This window comes from Corvus hawaiiensis, chromosome 24, assembly GCF_020740725.1.
Source record: "Corvus hawaiiensis isolate bCorHaw1 chromosome 24, bCorHaw1.pri.cur, whole genome shotgun sequence".
NCBI lineage: Eukaryota > Metazoa > Chordata > Aves > Passeriformes > Corvidae > Corvus > Corvus hawaiiensis.
In genome coordinates this window covers 698,440-723,214 of record NC_063236.1, presented here as the reverse complement: position 1 = coordinate 723,214, position 24,775 = coordinate 698,440, and the positions used below count along the sequence as shown (strand labels likewise).

General features: G+C 61.3%; 1 protein-coding gene and 1 long non-coding RNA gene across 5 annotated transcripts; one reads left to right on the top strand and one right to left on the bottom strand.

Annotated features, from left to right (window-relative positions):
- On the bottom strand, positions 1–3,933 carry LOC125337674. Its single transcript, XR_007208112.1, has 2 exons — positions 3,833–3,933; positions 1–2,527 (listed from the first exon to the last, which is right to left on the bottom strand). It is a non-coding gene; the product is annotated as an uncharacterized LOC125337674 (long non-coding RNA).
- ASIC1 (acid sensing ion channel subunit 1) lies at positions 3,816–23,207 on the top strand. 4 transcript variants are annotated; one of them, XM_048327517.1, is made up of 13 exons: positions 3,816–4,268; positions 4,421–4,478; positions 4,904–5,298; positions 6,186–6,381; positions 18,860–19,010; positions 19,477–19,604; positions 19,804–19,954; positions 20,035–20,091; positions 20,172–20,325; positions 20,411–20,502; positions 20,762–20,841; positions 20,935–21,039; positions 21,231–23,207. In XM_048327517.1, the coding sequence occupies exons 3-13, from the start codon at positions 4,934–4,936 to the stop codon at positions 21,333–21,335; spliced, it is 1,584 nt and encodes a 527-aa protein (XP_048183474.1). In that variant the 5' UTR covers positions 3,816–4,268; positions 4,421–4,478; positions 4,904–4,933; the 3' UTR covers positions 21,336–23,207. The 4 variants fall into 4 exon arrangements, with proteins under 4 accessions (XP_048183474.1, XP_048183473.1, XP_048183472.1 ...); XM_048327516.1 differs by having other exon boundaries at positions 4,384–4,478; XM_048327515.1 differs by having other exon boundaries at positions 3,816–4,478.
- The last annotated feature ends 1,568 nt before the right edge of the window (positions 23,208–24,775 follow it).

The window sequence follows — 24,775 nt, the reverse complement described above, 5'->3', positions numbered from 1 at the left end:
TGAGGATGACTCAGTGTTTAATGGACTGGCTGCTCCTCACGCCGGGAGAGCCAAGCGGGTGCAAGCAAGAGCATGGCACAACACAGCATAAATCACACGGAGACACCGCTCACGGGGCCCGCTGACCCAGCGGCTCGGAGCAGCCACTGCTGGGTTTAAGCAGCGGTGTTTTCACTCAGGATAACCCCGTGGGGACCTCCTGCGAGTAGCAGCTCCGGGCATTGCAGCTCAACCCTCCACCCAGGCTGGCCGTGACCCTTCCCCAGCTACCACTATGTGGACGCTGGAGATGTGCTCGATTTAGAAATCCCACGGATTCACCAAGCTGCCCGTGCTGGGTTCTCTGTTCTCGGCATTTAGATGCCGTGGTTTCCTTTGGAAAGGTCTCAGCAATGGTCAGATGTGGTTTAGAAGGTAAATAAGTGCCAGAGGATGCGACGCAAAGCTTGTCTCTGCCTTTGCTCACCCGCCCGGGACAGCACCACGATCCGGGCCAGCCCAAGCCAGCATGGCAAGAAGCAGCTCTGTTAATAGCCTCGTTAGTCTCACCAAGATGCTGAGGCTTTGGCTTCCAGCAGATAATTAACGATGTGCTCATGAATTAGGAAACCCTGGACCTCTACCAGGATCTCTGTGGAGGCAACGGAGCTGCTCTTGGTTCAGAGCTGGAGCGAGGCGATGCCTCGAGGAGCAGCACAAAGCAATGGGAATGGTCAACAGGGACTGGCAGAAGCCTTCCTTGTCCCAGTCTTTAATGGCAAGACCAGTTGTTCTCCAGGTACCCAACACCTGGAGCTGGAAAACAGGAAAAATTTCTCCATGGAAAATGTTGCCAAGCCCTGGCATAGGCTGTCGCAGGCAGTGGTGGAGGCACCAGTCCTGGGGGGATTTAGAAGACATGTAGATGTGGTACTTGAGGACGTGGCTTAGTCATGGCCTTGGCAGTGCTGGGGCAGCAGCTGAAGGATGATCTTGGAAGTCTTTTCCAACTTGAAGGATTCTGTGTGGATGCAAGATTCCCTAATGCCGGAGCTGCCCCACCAGCGAGAAAGGCACATGTGAGAAGTCCTAATAAGGCCCCACGGTGCCTCATTTGAATACAATTTACTGTCACTAATGCTGCTGATGGTTATTTCCCCAAGCTAGGAAGTATTTGGCCCCAAAATGGGCTCCTGGAAGCAATTTCAGACGGCAATCTGTAATGCTGGAGCTGATGGAAGCAATTTGCAACCCATTAGTGGGGATCGGCTGTGAAGATATTTCACACATCACTCAGTCCAGGTTTGAGGGGGGATGGAATTCTTCCCCCCTCTCCTTTGGAATTTTTGTCCTGGATGGGGTGAAGGCCTGAGCACTGCCTCTGCAGCCCCAGCAGCTTTGCCACACGCCAATGGTGGCTTCTGAATTAAATCTCTCAAATATACAAATACAGTCCCGGACTGCAGGGCCAGGCAGCCCCAGCGCCTCACGCTCCAGGAAGGAATACAGCGGTGCCGAGCACCTCCAGCACCCACAGGACTAATTGACCATTATTAATTAATTTGCCTCCTGGACAGCAGCGGGTGCAGATAAAGAAGCAATTTGCAAGCCAGGGCTGCTTCCATGCAGGGAGCAATAGCAGGGCACAACCCCAAAAAAGCATGGAAAAGCATCACTTATCCATCCTCACCCTGGGGATGCTCTTCCAAGAAGCAGGACGGGAGCTGGTTTCCGTAACTGGGATGTGTGTGGTGGAGCAGGGACAAGCACTGCTGGGAAGGTGAGGAAAGAGCCCCAGGCCCTGCGTTATCCCTTGGCCCAAGCTCCCGAGGTGTTCCCAAGACACGTCAGGGTTCCTGCCTGTCTGCCGGAGCCTGCGCTGGGAGACTCAGCTCTGCAGCACCTTCCCTTAATTACTTTTTTCACGCTAATTAGATCTGAGGGCACGCTGAGGGGAGCCCGGGCTACTGAATCCATGCTCTGAGCACCCGTTTATAACAGGAGGACTCCGCCACAGACACTCACATCCCGCCACTCCTCACTAACCCACCCCTTTAAGGCTTCGTGTCTTGCAGTTATCACCTGGGGCTGTTACCTCCTCACCCATCCCACAGCCCTCGGCTGGTTCCGCTGTCTCTCCCAGCAGGAATTAACACAACCCTCACGTGGCTTCCCCAAAAAATAACACGGAAACGCTCCCAGTCCCCACGCTCCACTCGATTCCAAGGATGCAGCTGCATTCTCCCTGGCCGAGGGCCAGCGGTAAGGAAGTTTCCTCTGGCCGCTCTCCTCCTCCCTGGCTCCTGTAGAAAAGGGTCCTGCGGTGTCTGGGGTCCCGACAGCTCCACGAGACCCCCAGGAAACGTTCTCCATCCAGGGGATGCAGCAGAGCCTCTTCGCTGGGGTTTCTTGTGCACTGGAAGTCAAGGACTCCCAAGAACGTCCACGTGCTCACCTGCTCCAGCCTGAGACCTCCTCCTTCCCTGCCCAGCCCGCGCTGCCGGGGGATTTACCGTCAATAAAACCACTGCACAGAGCGACTTCTCATCTGGAAGAAGAGAAGGAGGGGGGGAACAACCACTTTCTAAATGTCCTTATCCCTTACCCCAGCAACACATCCTTCTCCGGGCTCCCATCAGGAGCGCTAATGGAGGGACAGCTATCAGCAGGCAGCTGTCGGCCCGGCAAGGAGCGATGCCGACTGCAGAACGGAGCGGGAAGGGAAAGGCAGAGCTGGTGCCAACTGGGAATGCTAATGCTGCTCTCCCAGCCTCACAGCCACATCCCCAAGCACAGGCAGGGTTGTCCCTGAGCCCAGCAAGGGGGGCACTGGCTCAGGGGGTGTCCCTGTGCCCCACCTCAGATTGCCTGAGCAGGTCCCGCTGTAAAACCCAGGGCTCCTGCTCGGGCAGGGGAAAGGATGCTCCAGAAAAGGACCAAACCAAGTGTGTCCAAGCCGTGGGATTTGGGGGCAGGGGTACGTGTGCCTCACCCTGCTGGATCCCAAAGTGCCCACGCTCCCATTTGCTGCGGTTCAGGTGGGGACACCGTGCTGGGAAGGCACCTCTGGGCAGGGACACAGCTTGTCGCGACAGCCCTGGGGTCTGGCTGTCCCTTTCCAACATCACACTTGTAAAGGACATTGAAACATCCTTTTCCATTTGACTGCAGCCACCTTACTGGGAGCAGTGGGCGGGCGCCTGCTGCAGCCTCCGCACCCAGAGCCGCTGCCGCGGGGGCTCAGCTCGGGTGACGAGGGCACCCCGCTCTCCGGGGCAGTCACGGGTGCAGCTGGAGGCAGTGGGAGATGTGCTGGCACTGGGGGGAATCTGGGCAGTGCTGTGCAACCCCCCCGCTCTGCCCCGGGGAGGAGCAGAGCACCCGGCAGCCGGTGCCTCCTGCCCCGGGAGCAACCCGGGGACAGCGGCAGAAGGACGATACTGGGAAAGGGGCAGCGTGTCCGGAGCAGGGCAAGGGCCCAGCGCCTCCAGGGGGGTCAGTTCCTGTCGTCGTGACAAGCGTGACAGGGACCAGCCACAGGCAGCGGAGCGGGGCTGCCCGGGGTGAGCCCGGGGTGGACACTCGAGGACACGTGTGCCCCATGGCCGGAAAGGGGCTGGAAGGCCACCGGTGCCCCCCAAAAGGACCAACCCCAGGGTGTCCCAGCACCCGCCCCGGCGTTGGGGCCACCACGGGTGAAGCCTGAAGGGCGGGGGAGGCCGTGGCCCGGCAGAGACGGGTCAGGGCTGAGTGGGGGGACCGGGGGGCTCCGGCAGAGCGAGGAGCCGGAGCATCCCTGGAAGGCGCTGGGGGATGGGAGCGGCACACGCACACGCACACACACATTACCCACATGCACACGGCAGCAGCACCAACAGCCCCTGCCAGCGCCTGCAATCGCTGGAGCGCCGCTCCTGCGCCTCTCCCTCCTCCTCCTCCTCCTCCTCCTCCTCCTCCTCCTCCTTCTCCTCCTCCTCCTCCTCCTTCTCCTCCTCGCTGCCCACCGGCCTGCGGCACCCCTCACCCCTCCGCGGCCTCCGGCCCCACCAGCGCTCAGACAATGACTTCATGCGGATTATGCATCTGAAGAAATCACCAGCTCCCAGATAGCCACAGGGGGAGGTATCCATGTGTTTGGCAGGGAAGCAGCCTCCTGCTCGCCTTCCTTCTCCTCCTCTTATCTCCTCGCACACGGCAGCTGCCTCCTCTCCAGCGATGGTCGCCTGCGGTCCCCCCGCGCGGCGCTGAGCGAGGCCCCGGCGCATCCCCGCTCCCACGCTTGCACCAAGGTACCAACGAGGCTATTTTTATTCCCCCCCCTTCTTTTCCGGTTCACCCGCCGCTGCCGGGCTCGGTGCCTCAGCACCCTCGGTGCCTGCACGTCTCCCGCTCCCGTGTTCCCAGCCGGTGGCGAGAGGCTCATCCCAGCCCCGGCTCCCAGGGCGCAGCGACAGCAGCACGCACCCAGCTCCAGCCACGGCCGCCGGCCCTGATTCCAGGTTTGCATCCTTGATTCCTTCATCTGTTTGTCGATGCGACGGTGCCATTTGTGGGAGGCGGAGGGGGAGCGGGGGCAGGTGGGAGGGGAGGGGGAGATAACGTGGGGGGTGCGGGGACACAGCACCCCAATCCTGCCGTGGGATGGGGAGGGCAGGGAGGAGGTGGGAGGGGAGGAAATGCAAGAGGCTGCATCCAGATAAATACATTTATGTATATATATATATATATATATATATGCGTGTCTCTGTGTATATATATATATATATATATGTAGGCTTGGGGGCAAGAGCAGGGCACAGCAAAGCATCTGCCCCTTGCGGGCGCTGTCGGGCGCGTCCCTGCCCGGGGCTGCCGTGGGCTGGGCTCCCACAGCACCCACGAGGCCACCGTGGCACCGAGCACCCACGGGCTCCCTTCTCGGCAGAGTGGCCACCCCGGGGTGCTGGCACTGACCATGATGGACCTGAAAGTGGACGAGGAGGAGGTGGACAGCGGGCAACCGGTGAGCATCCAGGCCTTCGCCAGCAGCTCCACCCTGCACGGGCTCTCGCACATCTTCTCGTACGAGCGGCTGTCGCTAAAGCGCGTGGTCTGGGCACTTTGCTTCCTGGGCTCGCTGGCGCTGCTCGCCCTCGTCTGCACCAACCGCATCCAGTACTACTTCCTGTACCCCCACGTCACCAAGCTGGACGAGGTGGCGGCCACCAGGCTCACCTTTCCCGCCGTCACCTTCTGCAACCTCAACGAGTTTCGGTTCAGCCGAGTGACCAAGAATGACCTGTACCACGCTGGCGAGCTCCTGGCCTTGCTCAATAACAGGTGGGTGCCGGTGCCTTGAGGTGGCCCCAGGTGACATCTCAGTTAGTCCAGCTCTGCAGTTGGATGCGGCCAAGAGCCACCAGGTCCTGCTGATGCTCCTGGGCTTGTGGCTCCCACACTGGGCTGCCCCAGATGGATCCAGCACGCACAGCTCCCATCCCCAGCGTGCAGCACATGCAACAAGGCTAGGGCCACCCTGGGTTCTTGTGGGGCTGATCCAGCACACCTGGCTCCATGTCCTGGGTGCCTTCACACATGGCTCCAGTGCCATGTCCTTGGTGCCATCCCATGCAGCGAGACCAGGGGTGCCAGCAGGTGAAGCCACTGAGCATGACCCACACCCCAGGATGGTGCCATTCCTTGGGCTGTGGAAGCCTCTCACCCGTGGCTGTGGCAGCTCCTTGGTGCTGCCAAGCTGCTCTTGAGAGCCTGGTGCACTCCCTGCCCACGCCAGCACCAAGGGGCTTCACCACTGTCCCCACTCCTGCCTCAGGGAGGGGTTTTCAGCCATGACAGCAGAGCTGAGGCCCAGCACATTCAGCCCATGTCCCAGCAAGGCCACCACCTCACCATGACGCCACCAAAGGCACAGGGCGGGTGCCTGGGTAGCCTCAACTAGGGCTGGTGCTGCTGGACCAGCGGTGGGGCAAGTGGGATGGGTTTGGAACGTGGCCACTGCCCAGCTTCTCCTCATCCATCCTTCTGCCATCTCTCGTGTGCCTCTGGGCCAGCTTGTGCTGTTGGATGCTCTGGAATGTCAAGTGGGACTGTGCTGAGCCCATGCCGGGGTCAGGGCGGACGCAGCTCCTGGGAACCCCAAATGGCCTTTGCCACTGGGAGCAGCCGCCACAGCCGGGCCTGAGCCTCTCCCTGCTCTTTTCCCCAAGATACGAGATCCCAGACACCCAGACGGCCGACGAGAAGCAGCTGGAAATCCTGCAGGACAAGGCGAACTTCCGAAACTTCAAGCCCAAACCTTTCAACATGCTGGAGTTTTATGACCGGGCTGGCCACGACATCCGGGAGATGCTGCTGTCCTGCTTCTTCCGTGGGGAGCAGTGCACCCCCGAAGACTTCAAAGTGGTGAGTGACCTGCGGGCCCTGCCCGGTGCCACCTTTCCCCCATGCAAGGAGGGTGTTTGTCCACCTATAGCTGCTCCTGCCTCCTTCCGGCTCGGAAAGGACTGGCAGCACCATCACTAAGGGGATGCCGCTGGGTTCTGGAGGTCCAGGTTGTCCCCAGGAGCACGTGCGGCTCCGTACAGCTCCGTGGGCTGCTCCCACGTGGGCAGAGCTCATTTGGGCTCTGCAAAGCAGGGCTGTGCGTGCCAGGCTGGAAGCTGCCATGGAGAGGAGGCTCCAGTGCAAAAGCAGGGAGAGCACGGATGGCCGAATCCCTTGGGAACACAGGTCCCAGTGGCTCAGTGCTGTGCCCTGCCACCGAGCTTGTTCTTGCGCTGGTGGATCCAGCGCACAATAAAGCCTTTATCCCTGCGGCTGCCTGGCCCCATCCAGCTGGGAATGAAACAGTGCCGGCTATTCGGGTGCTGCCTAATCAATTCGGCAGCCGCCGCGGCTGTTCCCGGGCAGCTCCGGCATGGAGCCTGTGTCCCTGCGCTGTTCGGGGTCCCCATCCTCGTCACCAGCCCAGGGATGTCTCACTTGTGCCCCACACCGAGCACGGCTGGGTGTATGCGGAGCTGCCGCCCAGGTCCCAGCGCACTTCGGGTGGTTTTAATCACCGGCATTAAATTCCCGTGACGGGCTCTTTCCACGAGCAGGTGTCTGTTGTCAGCCATGAGGCGTTTTATTTGTTAAATGGAGGCACGTTGCAGCCCGGAGGGGGCTGGATCCCCTCCAGCGGGGCTGGCGAGCAGGGCCAGCTCCAGCCTGTGCCCTGTTTGATGCCGGCTCTTCCCCGGGCACGGTCGCGTTTTCTGCGTGGAACCATCCTCAGGGACCTTCATCCCAGCTCCCTCCCTTCATCTGGTGGTTCCAAATCCCTGTGTTCTGCATCCCCTTCAACCGGCAAAAGCCAAACAGACTCGCAGCTGGTTTGTTATTCCTGCCTGGATTATTCCTTGCAAGCAGGTTGGGAGGATTTAATGGATTTGATTAGAGGAAGCTGGCTCTGTGCTATGTCTCTGTTGCTCTTTGGAGTCCCCTTGCAGCCCAGCACAGGCAGGTCTGTGCGTGGTGGGGCTGGGATGGTGCTGGGATGGGGTCCTGGCACTCTCAGAAGCTTTTAGGGGATTGTTTCACCAGTAAATTCCTGCTGCCTTGCTGCTCCCTCCACGGGCTGAGCCAGGCTCGGTGCTGCTCTGGGCCTGGTGGCCCTGGCCAGGCTGGGGGGTGCTGGGGACCAGCACTTGGGCATGCAGCATCAGCCAACACCACCCCGGTGGGGCCCCACCTTCTCACACAGGGGCTGGGTCCCCTCTGCACTTTGGGAAGCCCCGTCAGTGTCTGGGGATGCTTTTGCACCCAGGGCTGCCCCTGTCCTGTCACTGATCCAGAGGGGACAGAGAGAGATCTCTCCAGGGAGGCTTTGGTGGGCTGCCCAGACCCCACAGCCTAGGGCGGATGGGGACAAGCAGGGGGTTGATGGGGACAGCCTGGAGGTCAGTGAGGACAGCCTGGAGGTCAATGGGGACAGCCTGGAGGTCAGTGGGGCCAGGGGGGGTCCTGGGGCCGGCCGGGGGGCGCGATGCCGGCCGCACGCTGCTGGCCGGCGCAGGAGGGGCGGCAGCGCCAGGGCCACACACGCCGCGGTGCCGCCTCATCTGTGCCCGGCAGAAGGGAGGGCTCGGGGCAGCCGCAGCGAGTGCAAGTGAGGGGCTGCCGAGCTGGAATACCTGGGGTGACCGTAAGGCAGAGCAGGAGCCGCCTCCTGCCCGGGTCCCCCCTCGTGCTGCTGGGGTGGGGGAGCAGCGGCACCACAGCAGGGACCCCCCGTGCTGGGGGCACTGCCTGTGTGCCCCCCAAAGCACCCGCCCGGGAGCAGCCCAGGGGGGCTGTGGGCTGGTCTCAGCCCCCCCCGGTCAGCTCTCAGCATCACCTGCAGCCAGGACAGGGCCCCCCAGCACACAGGGCTCGTGCCGGATGCTGTGGGGAAGCCCATCCTGGGATGATGTGAGCTCTTCCCACTGCCTCTTTCATCCTACGCCATCACCAGCCACATCAGGGGGCCCGGCCTTGCTCATCCCCCTCCATGTGCCCCCCGGCCGGTGTTCCCCAGAGCTTTGTGCAGGGACACTCCAGTGGAGCTGACCAGGCTCAGACTCATCCCGTACTGGAGAGTGAACCCTCTAAAAAGACCAGGGGGGGACCATTGGCCCACCCCAGCTCTGCCCTGGCTCTCCACAGCCCCTCCAGCACCAGGGTGGTGTTTGGTGTCCACCAAAGATCCCCCCCTGCAGCAGGCCAGGACATGGACAAGGATGCTCAGGGAGATGCTGTGATCTCCTCCCCTCAGTCCCAAAATCCTGGCATGACCTTAAAGCCTAGAGAGGCAAACACAAAGCTGAGGGGCAAGTCTTGACCTCCCTCAGGACACGGCCCTGAAGGACAGGGGCTGAGTTGTCCCCATCCCCAGGGCCGTGCCCAGAGCCTCACACAGGGATGGCACAGGCAGGGGACAGACACATTTTCCTTTGCAGGAGGGGGCTGGCCCTCACTGTCGCCCCGGCTCAGGGCCACACTCCCTGACACCCTCATTAGCAGCACGGATCAATGTTTCCCTCTTCCTACTTCATTATTTATGAGTCGGAGTCCTCCCTCCGCTGCGGGAACTCGCAGCCCCCCCAGCTCCCTGCTCGCTCTTCCTTCCCGCACCGTGAGGTTCCCCTGGAGCCTCGCACATCCACGGGGATCTGCGCCTCACCCAGCAATGGGAAGGCCCAGGGGTCCCATCTCTGGGCTCTAAACCCCAGGAATTTTCTCTTCATCCCAGGGAAAAAGGAGAAAGGCGGAGGATGAGCCTCCTCTCCACACCCTGGTATGGGAACTGTGGCTGCAGGAAACCTCAGGAAGGTGCCCCGTGCTTGGAAAGCCCCTTTTGGGTGGTCGGTGCAGCCAGGGGGGACAGGAGCAGCCGTGCCTGGGGTGGCACAATGTGCATTTGCAGCTTTTCCTTCTCACACCCCGTGAACCCATCCCAGGGAGAGCCCCATCCCAAGCTCCCTGTCGCCGTCCTGCTGTGGGGCACAGTGGCTGAGCCTGGAGCCCTGGGCAGTGTGCACGGGACAGCCTCGATGAGCTGGAGAGGATTAAGACCTCTGGACTGTTTCCATGAGGCTCCAGGGCTGAGCTGGCACTAGGGAGAATTGAGTTTGACGTGGAGATCATGCCGCTGCCTTTTGCATTGGATTCTGCATCCTCTGCCCTGGAAACACCGGGTGCACAGAGAGACAGAGGCAGGGAGGGAGCGGGAAGGGTCTGCAGCAATCTCAGCAAAGCCCAACCACGCTCCTCCTTCCTCCCATCTCCAGAGCAGTGCAGGAGCTCCTGCGGTGGAGAACAGATCCTGTTCCCCACAGCACCCCACTGCTCCCTGCTGAGCCTCCCCACCCTCCTTCTGACCCCACTGCACCTTGGTGAACCCCACTAGACACCGCCAGATCCTGCTGTGCCACTCAGACCCTGCTAAACCCCAATGTGTGCCCCTCTGCTCCCCCAAAACCTCTCTGCAACCCTGGGCTCCCTGCTCAGCCCACAGCCCACCTCGCTCTAGCCAGGGGCTGTTAGAGCTCTGTTCCTGCCACCCCGGGAACACCCCTGGAAAAAAAACCCTTGTGTGCTGCAAACCTGCCCGGTTGGAGAGTGCTGGGGTGTCCTGCAGCACCCGTGGGAGCTCAGAGGGACGGGCACGGTAGGACACGCTCAGGGGTGCTCAGCCCGGGGGTGCTGCCGGGCCCCTGCTCTCCCCTGGCTCTCAGCCCCGCAGGATCCAGGCGCCAGCCCCTTCCAGGGGACCCCAAATCCAGCCACAGCCCCCTGTGGCCCCACACGGCCCCGCGGCAGTCACAAGCCCCGGAGCCCCGTGGCGAGCAGAGCTCCCCCGTGGCGCAGCGTTAGTGGATAATCACGGAGCCGGAGTGAGAAGCATCTCCAACACAGCTGGAGAGACCGGGCGCGGGAATTACTGATACCCAGACATTTCCTGGAGCTTTTGACAGTTAATAAACAAACCGCATGGGTCCATCTGGCTCTGGAAAAACAACTTGGGGACAGCGTGTGGGCACCAGGCACGGCCACTGGCCCCAGATAGTCCCGTTCTGGTTTGGGGCTGCTTCCCAGCAGCATTCCGAGCCCCAGCAGCTCCCGCCACGGTCCCCAGCGGAGCCGGTTCGTTTACAAATTCTGTAAGACATTTGAGTGATTTATGCAAATCACTTTTTAAAGCGGCACACAGGCTCCTAAATAACTTATAAGCGTTGGAAACTGCTGGCTTGTATCCATTGTTTCCGAGCACTGATTCACCTCGGGCATCCTGGTGGTGCTCCCGGGGGCCCAGCCAAGCATCCCCACCTGGATCATCGACAAACTCCACCCGGGCTCATCCCCCATATCGGCCTCTCTCTGCAGCCGAACAGCAGCAGAGTTTGACCCCAGAGGTTGCCCCGATTTCCAGACGAATGAAGCAAACCCAGCGGGACATGGGCTGCCTGGCGCGAGATAATCGGAGGTGATGGAGCAGAGGAGCCGCCACGCACGGGACTGCAGCCGTTTGCTGGTGGTGACTCGGCTCTCCCGGGAAGTGCAGCGGGTTGGGAGAGCCCCGACTCTGTTCTGAGCTCGGCAGCTCAGAGATTTTCCAGTATCACTGTATTTTGCTCAAAGCAAATCATCCAGAAAGCAGCCGTGAGCTGTTTCGCCCTCGGGCACGGAGCAGAGACACTCACGCATTGCTCCTCGGCTGCCTCCTTGCCCCAGCTTCACCCGAGCGTTCCCAGACCTGGCCAGGCGGGAGGACCGGGGAGCCCTCGGCTGCTTGTGGCTTTGCTCACCCCACACCGACACGAACGTGGACGGGAACTCTTGTGGGAAGCCGGCTGCACTTCACTCTCCCTCTGCGGCAGGACAGCGATGCCACAGCACAGCCCCGGCGCCGTGGCTGTGTGAGACCAGCACCACTGAGCCCACCACGACTGATCTTGGCCAAGACGGTGCAAAAGAGGGTCAGGAACAAGAGGCATGAGAACACAGCCCTGGCATGGCACAGCGAGAGGCCACCACGTGCCTGCACCTCGCAGCCACTTCGTTAGAGCTGTGAATGGTGCATCCAGCACCTGAACCTCAGAGCTCTGGACATCGGTGGGATTAGAGGAGAAGGACTTGCAGGATCAGGATCAGGCTCAGCCAGTGTAATTTAGTCGCTGGCTTTGCCCAGGGGCTGTGCCCAGCCCCAGCAGCTCCCCCTGCACAGCAGCACCGTGCACACCCAGAGGGGTCACACACACAAAAAGCACCTTGCACACCTGGGGATGTCACACCCCGAAGCACTTTGCACACCCAGAGGTGTCACAGCACACTCCCAAAGCACTTGGCACGCCCGGAGGGGTCCAACACAGCCGGAGGTGTCATGACAAGAGTTCAGAGCATCTCAGCTTCACCTCTGGCCATTGCTGTTCCTCTTGCAATGCCTTTGCACATAAAGACTCATTAAAAAATGAATTATTAATGATTATTAATAAGCTGTAATGGCATCTGTGGCTGCTGGAAGAGATGAGGAGGCTTTCAAGTGGTATCCGACCACAATGGAGGTGAGGCTTTCACAGCTGAGGACAGGGCACTCTGGGCACGTGTGTCCCAAGGGATCCACGGGCTGGAAGCACAGCCCTGGACAACACCAGCATCTGAGGGGCTCCAAGTTGTTCCCCTCAGCCTCCCTTTGGTGTTTTTCCCAGCCCCAGGCTGGGCAATAGCAAGGTGCTCTCTGAGGACTCCAAAGGACCTGCCCAGGAACCTCCTGGTGCCATTTTCCCACTCTCCCTGATATCAAGTGGGGAGAAGCCGGGCTGGAGGGGGCAGATCCCCCAAGCCTCTGGAGCCACAGATCTCCACAGGGAGACCAGAAAATTAACTGTCTCATGGCCTTTTGCCTCAGTTTAATTTCTCTGGCTGTTCAGAGCCGCCTGTGTTTTATCGCCTGTGGAGCTTGGCCGGAGCTCCCGAGGCAGCGCTGCAATTCCTGCTCCAGCCAGGGCTCAAGGAGCTCCTCGCCGGCTCTTATTTATTTATACAGCCCCCACACTTGGATATTATAACCAGTTATTTATTTTTGGAGGGTTTTTTTCTGTATGGAGGGTTTGGTGTGTTTGCATCCAGGCTCTTACCCCAAGGACGGAGCTGGGGCAGGCTGTTCCCACCCACTCTGTGCTTTATCAGGGATTTTAAACCCCTGCTCTGCTGGCAGGGACAGGGAGACCCCTCCAGAGCCACCACATGCTGGGGCTGTGTGACTGCTCTGCTTGGATTAGATTAGATTTGAAAAGCGTGATACGTGCGGAACCGGAGCGAGCGAGCACAGCAAGGGAACCAGACCGGAATACCATGGGTATCTTCCCCCCTCCGATAAAACCGCCGGCTCGAATCTGCCTGCATGAACTGTCTGAGCGATTGTGAAGGATGTCGGAAAAAATTGCAACCTGCTTACGGGGAATTCGTGATCGGCAGGAAACACGGGAAGGCGTCGGGATCAGGGTCCACAGGAATAATCCCGGATGCACGGGAATTAGCGACACCTCGGCAGCACTCTCCGCGTCCTGGCAGAGTCCTGGTGACCCGTCCACGGCACAAAGGGACACTGCCGGCGGGCAAATCACCGGGAAGCTCTCAGCAGCACAAACTGGTTCAATTACAGGAGCATAAACAGATCCTGGAGAGGAGGACGCGGCGGCTGCGGAGCCATCACGGCGGATCACAGCCAAGGCTCCAGGGACGCGCTCGACTGCCCACGGAGCTGCGGGGGGGTCCCGGTTGAGGTCCCCAAGACTCCGGGCCAGCGTGGCTGCAGGTGGCCTCAGTGCCTGGGGCAGCAGCACTGGCACCCGGCAGGGCTGGCTGGGAAGAGCTTGCCCAGGAAAGCTTTCAGAGATTAATAGAGTTTAAATGGAAGCGTTTGGAGAGGAGATAAGGCTCATCTGATACGAAATCATATGGAACAACGGGATCCAGGGAGGCCCTGGCTCTATAATGAAGTCCACTTAGCACATTACTCACCATAACGTGCTTTTTATTAAAGTCCTGCGCTGCAGGTGCTGAGTCTGCAGCCGGGGACACGGGGCTGGAATGGCACAGGGACCTGGAGTACCGGACCCCGCCACCAGAAGCAGCCGGGATGCGCCGTGAAAAAGGCACCTTTGGCTCCTGTTTCCCATCCCCTGTTTGATCCAGGGATGCGACTCCGGCATCCCCAGCGCCGCGGCATCACCGGTCCCCGCGGCTGGGGCTGGTGGGCCCGCGGGGACGGGGTGGAGAGGAGGCGGAGGTGGGGAATAATACAGAGGAAAAACTCCTTTTTAATCATCAATTTTTCTGCATTAGAATGTGACATGCTAATCCACTGTGAAGCGTCTAATCTGGGGGATAAAGGGCCGGATAACACAAGCTGCGCCCGGCTTGGCTGGCGGAGCGAGCCGAGGCAAGGTGGCAGCATCTGATAAGGGGCGCAGGATTAGTCCCGGCACAGATCCCGCCTGCCGGGGCAATCCCACCTTGCTTGGCTGCCTCTGCTCTGTCTCTCGCCAGGGTCAGGGAGGGATCTGCAGCCCTGGAGCCGTCCCAGAGCGGCTCATCCCGCCCGGAGCGACGGCGGCAGCACTGCCGGTGCCTCCACCACCATCTTGGCAGCTCCGGGAGCTGCAAAGCGCATCCCTGGGCCAAGACACGTGGACAACCTCATTTTTCTCCCTTTCGATTCGCACAGCCGGGTGCGTGGTGGGAGCAGGACAGCCCAGCTGTGGGGTCTCCATCTGCCCCAAATGTCCATCCCCACGTGCTGCTCTGGCTGCCGCGGGGCTGCACCTCACCCCCCTCCCTTCCCAGCAGCCAGCTCCGACCTCCGGGCACCCCCAGGGATGACGTGGGCAGCTCAGCCCCGGCTCAGCCAGTCTTTGGCAGGGACGGGCAGTGCCCGTCACAAAACCGAGCGCGTCCAGCTCCCGGGGCGCTTTCTGCGACAGCCTCCCCGGGGCTCGGAGACCTGGGATAACAGAGCTTGCAATGTTGTTTTCTCCTCGCCTCCTCGGGGATTGGTTTATCTCTATGAATAACTCCATCCCGGCTTTGATCTCCTCTGCCATTAAAGCGTGACAGGCTGTGAAATGTGCTGTTGCTGCCGTCAAATCCCGCTCCCGCTTCCCCCCCGCCGCCTCCGTGCTCCCCCGCTCCGGGGAACCTCCTTTCCCAGGCCCGTGAGGAGCTGCAGAACAGCAAGCGGGGCCGAACCGCCCCGGGACAGTGGCCAAACACGGTGCTGGAGGCAGGAAAAACCCATCTCCTTCTCCCATCCCACATCTCTCTCTGGGGCGGGGAGGAGGGCACGGAGCTTCCCCGGTCCCAGCGCCGGGTCGGGTGCGGCGGCATCATCCCAGCACCCGCCACGGGGGCTGATGTCACGGCTAATTATAGCATCCCCCGTCCCTCGCCCCCGCCAAAGCTTTACCTGAGAGAGGGTAAAAATAACTCCTGGCGAGGGAGGAGCTGGAACGAGCCCAAGGACTCCTCCAGCATCCCCAAAACTCGCACAAACCAGGGCCGCACCCCCCTGCCTGCAACACGGGGTCGCGGTTTGTCCCCGATCTGGGGGTCAGGACACTCTCCCCTTGGCGCTGGTGCCTCCGCGCTCCGGGCTGCGGCCGTCCCCGGTCACCTTCACCCCGGCTCGGGTGTCGCCGCTGGGACAGGTGGTGGTAACCGGAGCCGGGCCGCGCTCGTCCTCCCGCCCCGCTGCCAACCGGCCCTGGCGCTCCCCGCGAGCTGTTTAAGCCGAGCGAGGCAGGTTAATGGCCCCAGTCGATGATGAAATGTTTTCATTACAGCATCTTTCTCGCTCTCTCCCTGCTGCAATTGCTCCCAAGAAGACACATTAAACCTCCCCGCGCCGGGGGAGCGGATCCGCCCCTCGCTTGCACCCTCAGGGACTGGCTGCTGGTCCCGGGCAGCACCGCTCACCTACAGGGCTAAACAACCCCCTCAACCTGCAGTTCCTTAATTCCATTTCCCTTCTCCTCTCCCCGCTACAGCCATGGCACAGGAACTCAGTCCCAGAGCTGGGAGCACCAGAAATCCCAGCCCCAGACAGCTCCTACCTGCTCCTCCCTGTCAAGAGCATCCTCCAGTGCCAGTCTGTGTGGGATCAGCCCCGCGTGTTCCCAGCCTGCTCCCACAGGGCTGAACCAGCCCAGCTCTCCCAAACCCCCTCCCAGGAGCATCCCTGATGCTGTTACAGCCCAGCCCTTCCCTGCAGCTGCAGCTCATCCCCATCAGGTGCCCACAGGGCACGTGTGACCTGGCGCCCATGTCCTGGTGGCTCCCAGCCACCCAATCCACCTTCCTGACCCTCTTTCCCAGGAGGAGTTTTCATCTCAGATTCTCTGGGATGCTCCCAAAAGGTGTAACCTTGATCTTGGCTTGATGAAATTTCATCCTGTGGCTCTGGTGCTCATCCCCAAGGTCATCCACCCTTTCTGCAGGCCCCCAAGTGGCATCTGCCAGTGTCCCTCTTACACAAGGGCCCTACTGAAGGGCATTCTGAGCTTGGGAAGCCCCAGGATGTGACAACCCACTGTCACATCACGGATCACTGTCCCCAGCAGGGATCCCCCAGTGCCTGTTCCACTGGCATCACCTGCCCAGGAATCGCAGATAACTGTGCTGGTACCAGGCCAGATTTTTACTGAGTTCCTGACTGGTTTTTTCTCCCAATTTGTGGCATCCATCTGCACTGGGATGTGCTCAGGGACTGGGAACCCCGCAGGGTGCAAGGGGAACGAGACACAGCAGCCGAACCGAGGGGTTGGGGTGAGCTTCTCCCACGCAGGCAGCAGCCCAAACCTCCCATCCAGCCCCTGCACAGCCAGGTGCTGCCGGATTTAGATTCTCCCCCCGGGCCAGTGACGGCGGTGCCGGGATGGGGCTGGAGATTGCTCTGTGGTCTCTGGATGCTTTTATAAAGTGCTGAGTACAGGAAAACAGCAAACCACGAGAAGGGGCTGCGCTGCTGCAGAGAGGAGACGCCCGTGCTCCTGGCAGCCGCCGGCTCCATCCAGCATCCTGCACCAGAGCTGCTCTCTGGGACCCCCAGCCCAGCAGCACAAGGCCTGGATGCCATTCCTTGAGGGAAGAGGTGGCTCCCTGTGCCCCACTGGGATCCGAAGCGCGAGGTGACATAGCCGGCACTGCCTGGGCTCTGCAGAAGGACTCATTGCCTGAACAGCGCCCAAATCCTGCCCAGACCAGCCCTGCTCAGAGGAGGACGGACCTCACACCGCTCGAAACGTTGGACTTGCTGGATTCTCATGTGCCCTGTGGCACAGCAGGATGAGCCTGCAGGGATGGGCACTGCCAGGGCGGGAGGAGTGTGAGGACGCCACAGCATCCTTCCTGAACCAGGACAGTGTCACAGGCATTTTGGGAAAACCTCTGGCTCCAGCTGCCCTGAGGACGAGTGCAGAGAGCCTGGCATACGGCGGCTCTGGAGACAGCTGGGGACCCAGCGGGGAGGGCCTGGCTGGAGCAGCCGCTTGGGCTGCCAGGGCCAGACCACGCAAGGACGGAGGGCACGGCGTGGGGACGCAGTGCCGGGCACCTGCACACGCACACACTGTGTGCCCCCAGCCCGGCAGCCCCTCGGGCCCCCAGGCAGCACTGGGAGCTCCCACGGTGCTTCTGGAGCCAGCAACGTCTCTGCTCCGTCCTGGCAGCCGCAACCGGCCAGTCCCGGGGGGCCTGGGGAGCCCGCGGATCCGCCCCTCGCTCCTCCTCCCCTCCTTCTGCTCCTGATATACCCCGAGCATCCCTCTGCTCCTCTCCCTCACTCCCGCTCGCCTCACTCCTTTTCCCTTCGCCGTTTCTCCTCTCTGAACTTGCCCCTTCCCCCTCCCCTGCTCTCCCCAGCTCCTCTCCACCGAGGAACTGACTGAAGACCCCCAGGCTGTGGCAGGGCAGGGGCCAGGACCCCCACACCAGAGCCAGGACCTCCATACTACAGCTGGGACCCCCAGGCCGGGCAATGCCTCTCCAGATATTCTGCACCATCTCCTTCTCCAGTGAGGAAGGACCAGAAGATGCTGCAGCCACTGGGAAGGGAGAAGATGGAGCAGACGAGTTCCTATACGGGCAGGACGAGGATGAAGAGGACGAGGAGGACACAGGGGCAACCACGGACTTCGTGGCCTTTGCCAGCAGCTGCACCCTGCATGGGCTGAGCCACATCTTCGTGGAGGGCAGCCTGGGCGCCCGGCAGGCGCTGTGGGCGCTGGCCTTCCTCCTCTCCCTCTCCGTCTTCCTCTACCAGGTGGCCGACCGCATCGCCTACTACCTGGAGTACCACCACGTCACGCTGCTCAGCGAGGAGGACAGCCCCGAGATGACCTTCCCCGCCGTCACCTTCTGCAACATCAATCGTGTGCGGCTCTCGCAGCTCAGCCACGAGGACTTGCTCTACCTGGCCCCCCTGGTCGACTACGAGCCTGGGATGGAGCTGGGCTTCACCCCGGCCCAGCCTGGCCCCTGGGAGGAGGACGAGCCCCTAAATTTGTACGGGTTTTTTAACCGCACTTGCCACCAGCTGGAGGACATGCTGCTGAGCTGCAGCTACCGCGGCCAGCGCTGCGGCCCCAGGGACTTTGCGCCGGTGAGTAGCCCCAGGGTGGCCCGGCATGGGGAGCAGCTCCGGAGCTGATTGGTGTCGGATCAGGCACGGCAGGTGATGCTGCCCTTGGAGCTTGCTCAGGGACAGGCTGATATTTCAGCCCTGTCTGCCAGAGCTGGGGATGGCACCGGCTGTGGAGACCCGCTGGCAGGACATGGAGAGTATCCCCGGGGCTGTGCTTGCTAAGGAGGTGCCTGGCACCTCCATCCTGGTGGCATCAGGGCTTGTGGAGCACCATGTGGTCTGAGCCCTCTGCCCTCACATGCCCCTTGCCCAGGCTGGCAGCAGCTCCGTGGTGTTGGGGCCGTGCCGGCTGCCGGAGGCGAGAGCTGGAATGGCCGAGGAGGGATGGGAGGGTGCAGGATCCTGTCCAGCCCCATCCTCTGCAGGGATGGAGGAGGGCTTGGAGGAGGCACCGGTGCAGGCATCAGGCTCCTCGGGGAGCCACAGCTGCCGTGGGCTCTCTGGGGCCGAGGTGCTGTAAATCTGCAGTGTCTCCTCTGAGTCCATCCCTGTGGGAGCATCTCATCCTCCACCAGGGCAGTTCCAACACTGAGAGATCCCTTGGGTCAGGAGCCCGGGTTGGACCATGCCCAGGCTGGGATGGCTGAGTTTTGGGGCTGGGGATGCTCTCCTGGCTCCGTGCAGAGGGGCTCAGCCTCAGCCCTGTGTCCTCTCCTGCAGGTCTTCACCCGCTACGGGAAGTGCTACACCTTCAATGCGGGGCAGGACGGGAAGCCCCGGCTGATCACCATGAAGGGGGGCACTGGCAATGGCCTGGAGATCATGCTGGACATCCAGCAGGACGAGTACCTGCCAGTGTGGGGGGAAACAGGTAACCCACTGCCCCAGCAGGTCCACTCAGTCACCGGCAGCTCCTGGGGTGCTGCCCAGCCCCTTCCCAGCTCCCCAGACCACAGATCCACATCCTGAGGCTCCCTCCTGTTCCCTCCTTCCATTTCTCATCACTTCTGGTCTTTTCTTTCCCTTTTCCTCCTTGTCTTTGCTCTTTGCCATGGCAACTCCCCATCGTTTAGACACGCAGCCATCACTTGTTTATAAATAGAGGCAAATACTTTCCCTGCCACGCTCCTGGGTGTGGAGCAGGGGGGTCGGGGTGGAGTGGAGGGGCCAAGGACGTGGAGCAGCAAACAGATGGACAGATGGATGGACACGTGGATGAATGACTTGGCCCAGGGGAAGCGTGGGAGGCAGAAGTTGTGGTGCCTCTCACAGCAGGCTCAGCACAGCCCCTCAGAGCAGGGACAGTGCCATGCTCACCCCGCTTCTCTCTGCCACAGATGAGACCTCGTTTGAAGCCGGGATCAAGGTGCAGATCCACAGCCAGGATGAGCCCCCGCTGATCGACCAGCTGGGCTTCGGGGTGGCCCCCGGCTTCCAGACCTTTGTGTCCTGCCAGGAGCAGCGGGTAGGAACTGGGCAGGTCTGGGATGTCCCCTCCCACCCTGCGCTGCGGGAGCAGAGCCTCCTCACTGTGCCCCTGTCCCCACATTGGCTTCAGAGGAGGAGCCGGTCCTGGGGACCAATGCCACCAGGGCGTCTGTCCCCTGCCACGCTGGGGGCTGGGAGGGCTTCTCTCCTCACTCCTGGCTTCTCTCCCCTTCCAGCTCATCTACCTGCCGCCTCCCTGGGGCGACTGCAAGGCCGTGGCGGGTGACTCGGAGTTCTACGACACCTACAGCATCACGGCCTGCCGGATCGACTGCGAGACCCGGTACCTGGTGGAGAACTGCAACTGCCGCATGGTGCACATGCCAGGTGAGCCCCGCGCCCAGCCCGGCCCTGGCCCAGCCCTCCAGTGTGGTCCCACCTGGAAAACCTGCTCTGTGTCTCCCCAGGCGATGCCCCTTACTGCACCCCGGAGCAGTACAAGGAGTGTGCGGATCCGGCCTTAGGTGAGGCTGCCCGGCCCCGTGGGACAGAGCTGCGGGTGTTGGGTTTCTCCATCTCTCCATCCCCCTCTCTCCGTGCACAGATTTCCTGGTGGAGAAGGACAACGAGTACTGCATCTGCGAGATGCCCTGCAACATGACCCGCTACGGCAAAGAGCTCTCCATGGTCAAGATTCCCAGCAAGGCCTCGGCCAAATACCTGGCCAAGAAGTACAACAAGTCGGAGCAGTACATCGGGTAACGCGCTGCGGCCGTGGCGGCAGGGCACCCTCTGGTCCCTCCATCCCAAACCTCAGCCTGATGTCCCTTCTGTCCTGCACAGGGAGAACATCCTGGTGCTGGATATCTTCTTTGAAGCCCTGAACTACGAGACGATCGAGCAGAAGAAGGCGTACGAGGTGGCTGGCTTGCTGGGTGAGTGTTGGTGGCTGTGGGGAGCCCTGTGACAGTCCCCAGCCAGAGTCCCCCAGCGAGGGGGTCTCGTGCTGTCCCTGTCACCGTGGTCCTGTTCCCAAGGCACTGGGATGTGCCGACAGCGCGGATGTGGAGCAGGGCGTGCTCTGCCATGACCAGGCACCGGTCACAGCGGTGACGAGCTCTGCCCCTTTCTCTGCTCCCTCTGCCACCCGACTCTGGACTCAGGCCACCCTGATGGCTTCCCTCTCCTCTGCAGGTGACATTGGAGGGCAGATGGGGCTGTTCATTGGGGCCAGTATCCTCACAGTCCTGGAGCTGTTCGACTACGCCTATGAGGTGAGTGTCTCCTCCATCCCGTGGCTGTGTTCGTGTGGGACATGGGGAAGAGCCACCCCTGAGCCCCACGGTGCTGAAATGTGGCTCTGGCAGGTGATAAAGCACCGGCTGTGCCGGCGGGGCAAGTGCCGCAAGAACCACAAGAGGAGCAACACAGACAAGGGCGTCGCGCTGAGCATGGACGACGTGAAGCGCCACGTGAGTGTGGGGCACAGCACGGTGCCCTCCTGCTTGTCCCCTCCTGCTGCTGTGGGGTGGGCAGTCACCGTTTTGGGCAGCACTTGGGAAAGGCGCAGAGGGGCCAGGCAGAGATGCTGGGGGGGATAACGCTGGGTCTGTGCAAGGACCTGGATGAAACCAGCGACCCCAACATCCCATTTATCCTGCAGAATCCCTGTGAAAGCATACGGGGGCACCCAGCAGGCATGACGTACGCAGCCAACATCCTACCTCACCACCCGGCCCGGGGCACCTTTGAGGACTTCACCTGCTAACCGACGTCTGGATGTACAACCTGAGCTACCAAAGCCCTGCGAGAGCTGCCCTTCTCCCCGCCAGCGCCAGCGGAGAGACACATCTAGGGGGCCTTTGCTCCTCGGCACGGTGGGACACGGACAAGAGCGACGGCCTCGGATTTCGGGGCGGGCAGTGGGGTCGGGCAATGCCGGACCCTGGCGCAGCCGCCGCGGCAGCTGCTCTGCGCCTGCCCTGCTCCTTCAGAGACTCCAGGACGCTCCAGCCCGGCCGTCCCGCGCAGCGGGAGCGACACGCACAGTGGGCCAGGGCACGGGCCTGCCCCGGCTCCCCCTTGGCGCCCCTCGGCCTTTTTAACTAAAACCCAGAAGCCAAGAAGAAGCAGCCGTTCGGCCGCAGTCTCCATCCACAGCCCTGTCCGTCTGTCCTCCGTCGTCTCCATGCTCATCCTACTCCAATGCCTTGGCCGCGCTTGCTGGGCCCCCTGTGCCTGGTGGGGGGATCATCGAGGAGCCCCCGGCGTGCCCGGCACGGGGCAGAGGCCGGGAGCTCCAGGAGAGTTCCTCTGTCCCCGGGACCCGCAGCCCAGCCTCGCCCGGGCGCTCCCGGCACGAAGACGCAGCTCCTCCACCTGTCCAGAACGTCTTCCCTGCCCCGGGATCTGCCCCGGGATCAGCCCCGGGAGCACCGAGGGGGCTCAGCTGGGAGCTGCCACCTCGGCTCTGAGGACACCGGGCACTGTCCCTCCCCGCCCACCCCTCCTGGGCTCTGGGCAGCCTGGCCAGTGCCAGCACTGCCCCGCAGTCCGTCCCGTCCCCAGGGAACCCTGTGGCCCCAAACCCAGCCATCCTCGGGGAGAAAGACAGAAGGAAACCCCTGGCCCCATTTGGCTGCAGCCCCCAGCCGGGCCCAGCCGGGGACACCTCCTTGGCACCACCGTGGCTGGGTGGGCACCAGAGCCCCAACCCCCCCGGGGCTCACAGGGGGCTCTGGGGCCACAGCTCCGGCCCCGCTGAGCCCCGGCAGCCACTGCCCCGGGGGGTTTGGGGTGTCTGTGGGTTCCCAGGGTTGCCGCTGCCCCTCCCCGGCACAGCCCTGCCCTGGCTGGGGGTCCGTGGCCGCCGAGTCGCTGCCCCCCGGACCTGCCAGCACCCACCACTCCCCCCCGGGGTCCCCATTTGGCCCCCCAGCCCATCTCCCAGCCCCCAGGCCAGAGCCCTCCCCGGGCCCAAGTGCTACTTATCTTTAAGAGCTTTTGCAATAAGTCTTTTTAGTGATTTTTGTTTCTAAACTGCAGTTTTGTTTTTATTCTTGTCATTTTTATTCTTATTATTTGCTTCCTGACCAAAATTAGGAACTGGGGGTCAGTCCTTTGTATCCAGCGATCACCCAAAGACAACGGGTCAGCCACATCCATAAATTTTCTTATGGATTTCTCCTAATGTTTCATCGCGTTTCATTTATTTATTTTCTTTCTTTCTCTTTCCCATTCAAGCTTTTAAAGATGGGGCTGGGATTTGACCTTGAGGCTCACCTGTTGAAGAAAATGCTTTTTTTGTTATTATGTCATCGGCATTTTATATTTCTTATATATAATATATATGACTATATATATATGTGTACATATATATATATATATCTATATGCATCATGCCAGTGTAGATACCCATCCAGTAGCATTTAGGCCTTGTTCTTGTGCCATTTTTTTTTTTTCTGTTACTGATCTCTGAATGCCTTCAAGTGTATAAAATGTGGAATTCTCTCCGGTATCTGTACTATGTACACACATTTTCATAGGAAGCACAATAAGATGACAGATGCATTGTACATCAATACCTGCTACTCTTAACAACGATGATATAAAGAATGATATAAATGATATAACTCCCCCACGCTGAGCCTTTCTCTCTTGCTGAGCTGCTGGAAATGCTCCCCCGAGGAGGCAGCTGGGGACAGCCTCATCCCGGGATGCTCCTGGAGCCGAAGGAAAGGGAGGGGGAGGAAAAAGTTTTGGGCCAGACTTCAGCGCTGCCTGGGACATGCAGAGCGTCCCATGTGTCAGAGCTGAGGCTGGGCTGAGCCTCCCTTTCCTGGGTGCTCCGGGTGCCTCAGCGAGCTCCAGCCTCGCTGCCTTGCCTTGGGAATGCATCCCGAGGGACGCAGGGCTGGAGGAGGGAGCCGACTGCTGCTCCCGAGCAGGGAGAGGAGGATTAACACACACGGAGCTGTTAATTCCCGACAGCTCCAACACCTCCGTGGTTTGGGACCCACCTGAGGTCCAACAGGAGTCACCAGGTGGAGTTTTACCCTGGCAGGGGCCCTGGGAGCACAACCCAAATACAAACACACCTTCTGTCCTAAAAGTTCCCAGCTACGAAGAGCAAAAGTTAACAACAGAGCAGATCCAACACTGGGCATCCAAAAAAAGCCCTCAGGACTCCATGGAGACTGAATAATAGGGAGTGGGAGCGGGTAGGGAACGCTGAAATGCCAACACACATCCCCCCACCCTCCCCCCGGTCCCTTGGCTCCGACCATGGCCCCGCGGCTCCTGGAAATGGCAGAGGAGTGTTTTGCATCTCAACTAGAACAGTCTCACCCTGCTCTGGTGCTTCCCGGCCAGAGCCGGGGGTGGGATTTGAAGGAGAGCGGCCGGGCCAGGAGGGCGTTAATGAACCCGGTTAATCACGGCCAGAGCCTGCTCGCTCCCCGCGGCGCTCCCGGCCCCGGCCCGGCTCCGGGAGCCGCAATCGCCTCCCAGCTCGCCCCGGACCTGCTGGCTGTGCTGGGAGCGGGTCACCCCGTCCATCTGCCACAGCCCGGCTCTCCGAGGGCTCCGTGACGAGGTGTCCGAGTCGCACGGGCAGCGCAGCCCTGCAATTCCCGTGGGAAGGCACCGGGGACCGGGCAGGTACCGCCGGCAGCGGATGGGCCGTGCAAAAGCTGCTCTGGTCCATCGGAGCATCGCGGGACAGCAGGAGTGGGCTGGGAACATCAGCCTGGGCGGGAGCCAGGGCTTCAGCTTGTTTGGGATTTGGGGACCTTCAGTCTGCTCGGGATCTGAAGCTGCAGCCTGTTTGGGATCCAGGGAGCCTCAGCCCGTTCAGGATCCAGGGAGCCTCAGTTTATCTGAGGTCTGGGAGCTTCAGCCCGTTCAGGATCCGGGGAGCCTCAGCCCGTCTGGGATCCAGAGACATTCAGCCCTTTCGGGTCTGTGGAGATCCCGAGGTTCCACCAGCTCCCCTCGCGGGCCAGAATTCCCGGTCACCCCTCGCTGGCTGCCAGTGGAAACAGCACCGAGAGACAATCACACAGTCCTGGGTGCTGCTGTCCTGGAGCCAGAGCCAGGCTGGCTGGGCAGGGAAGTTTCCATGGAGCTGCCAGCAGGTGCAAGGGAGGCATTTGCAAAGCTGTTCCACCAAACCCTCGGGGCAGGAGAAAGGAGGAAGGACACAGTGAG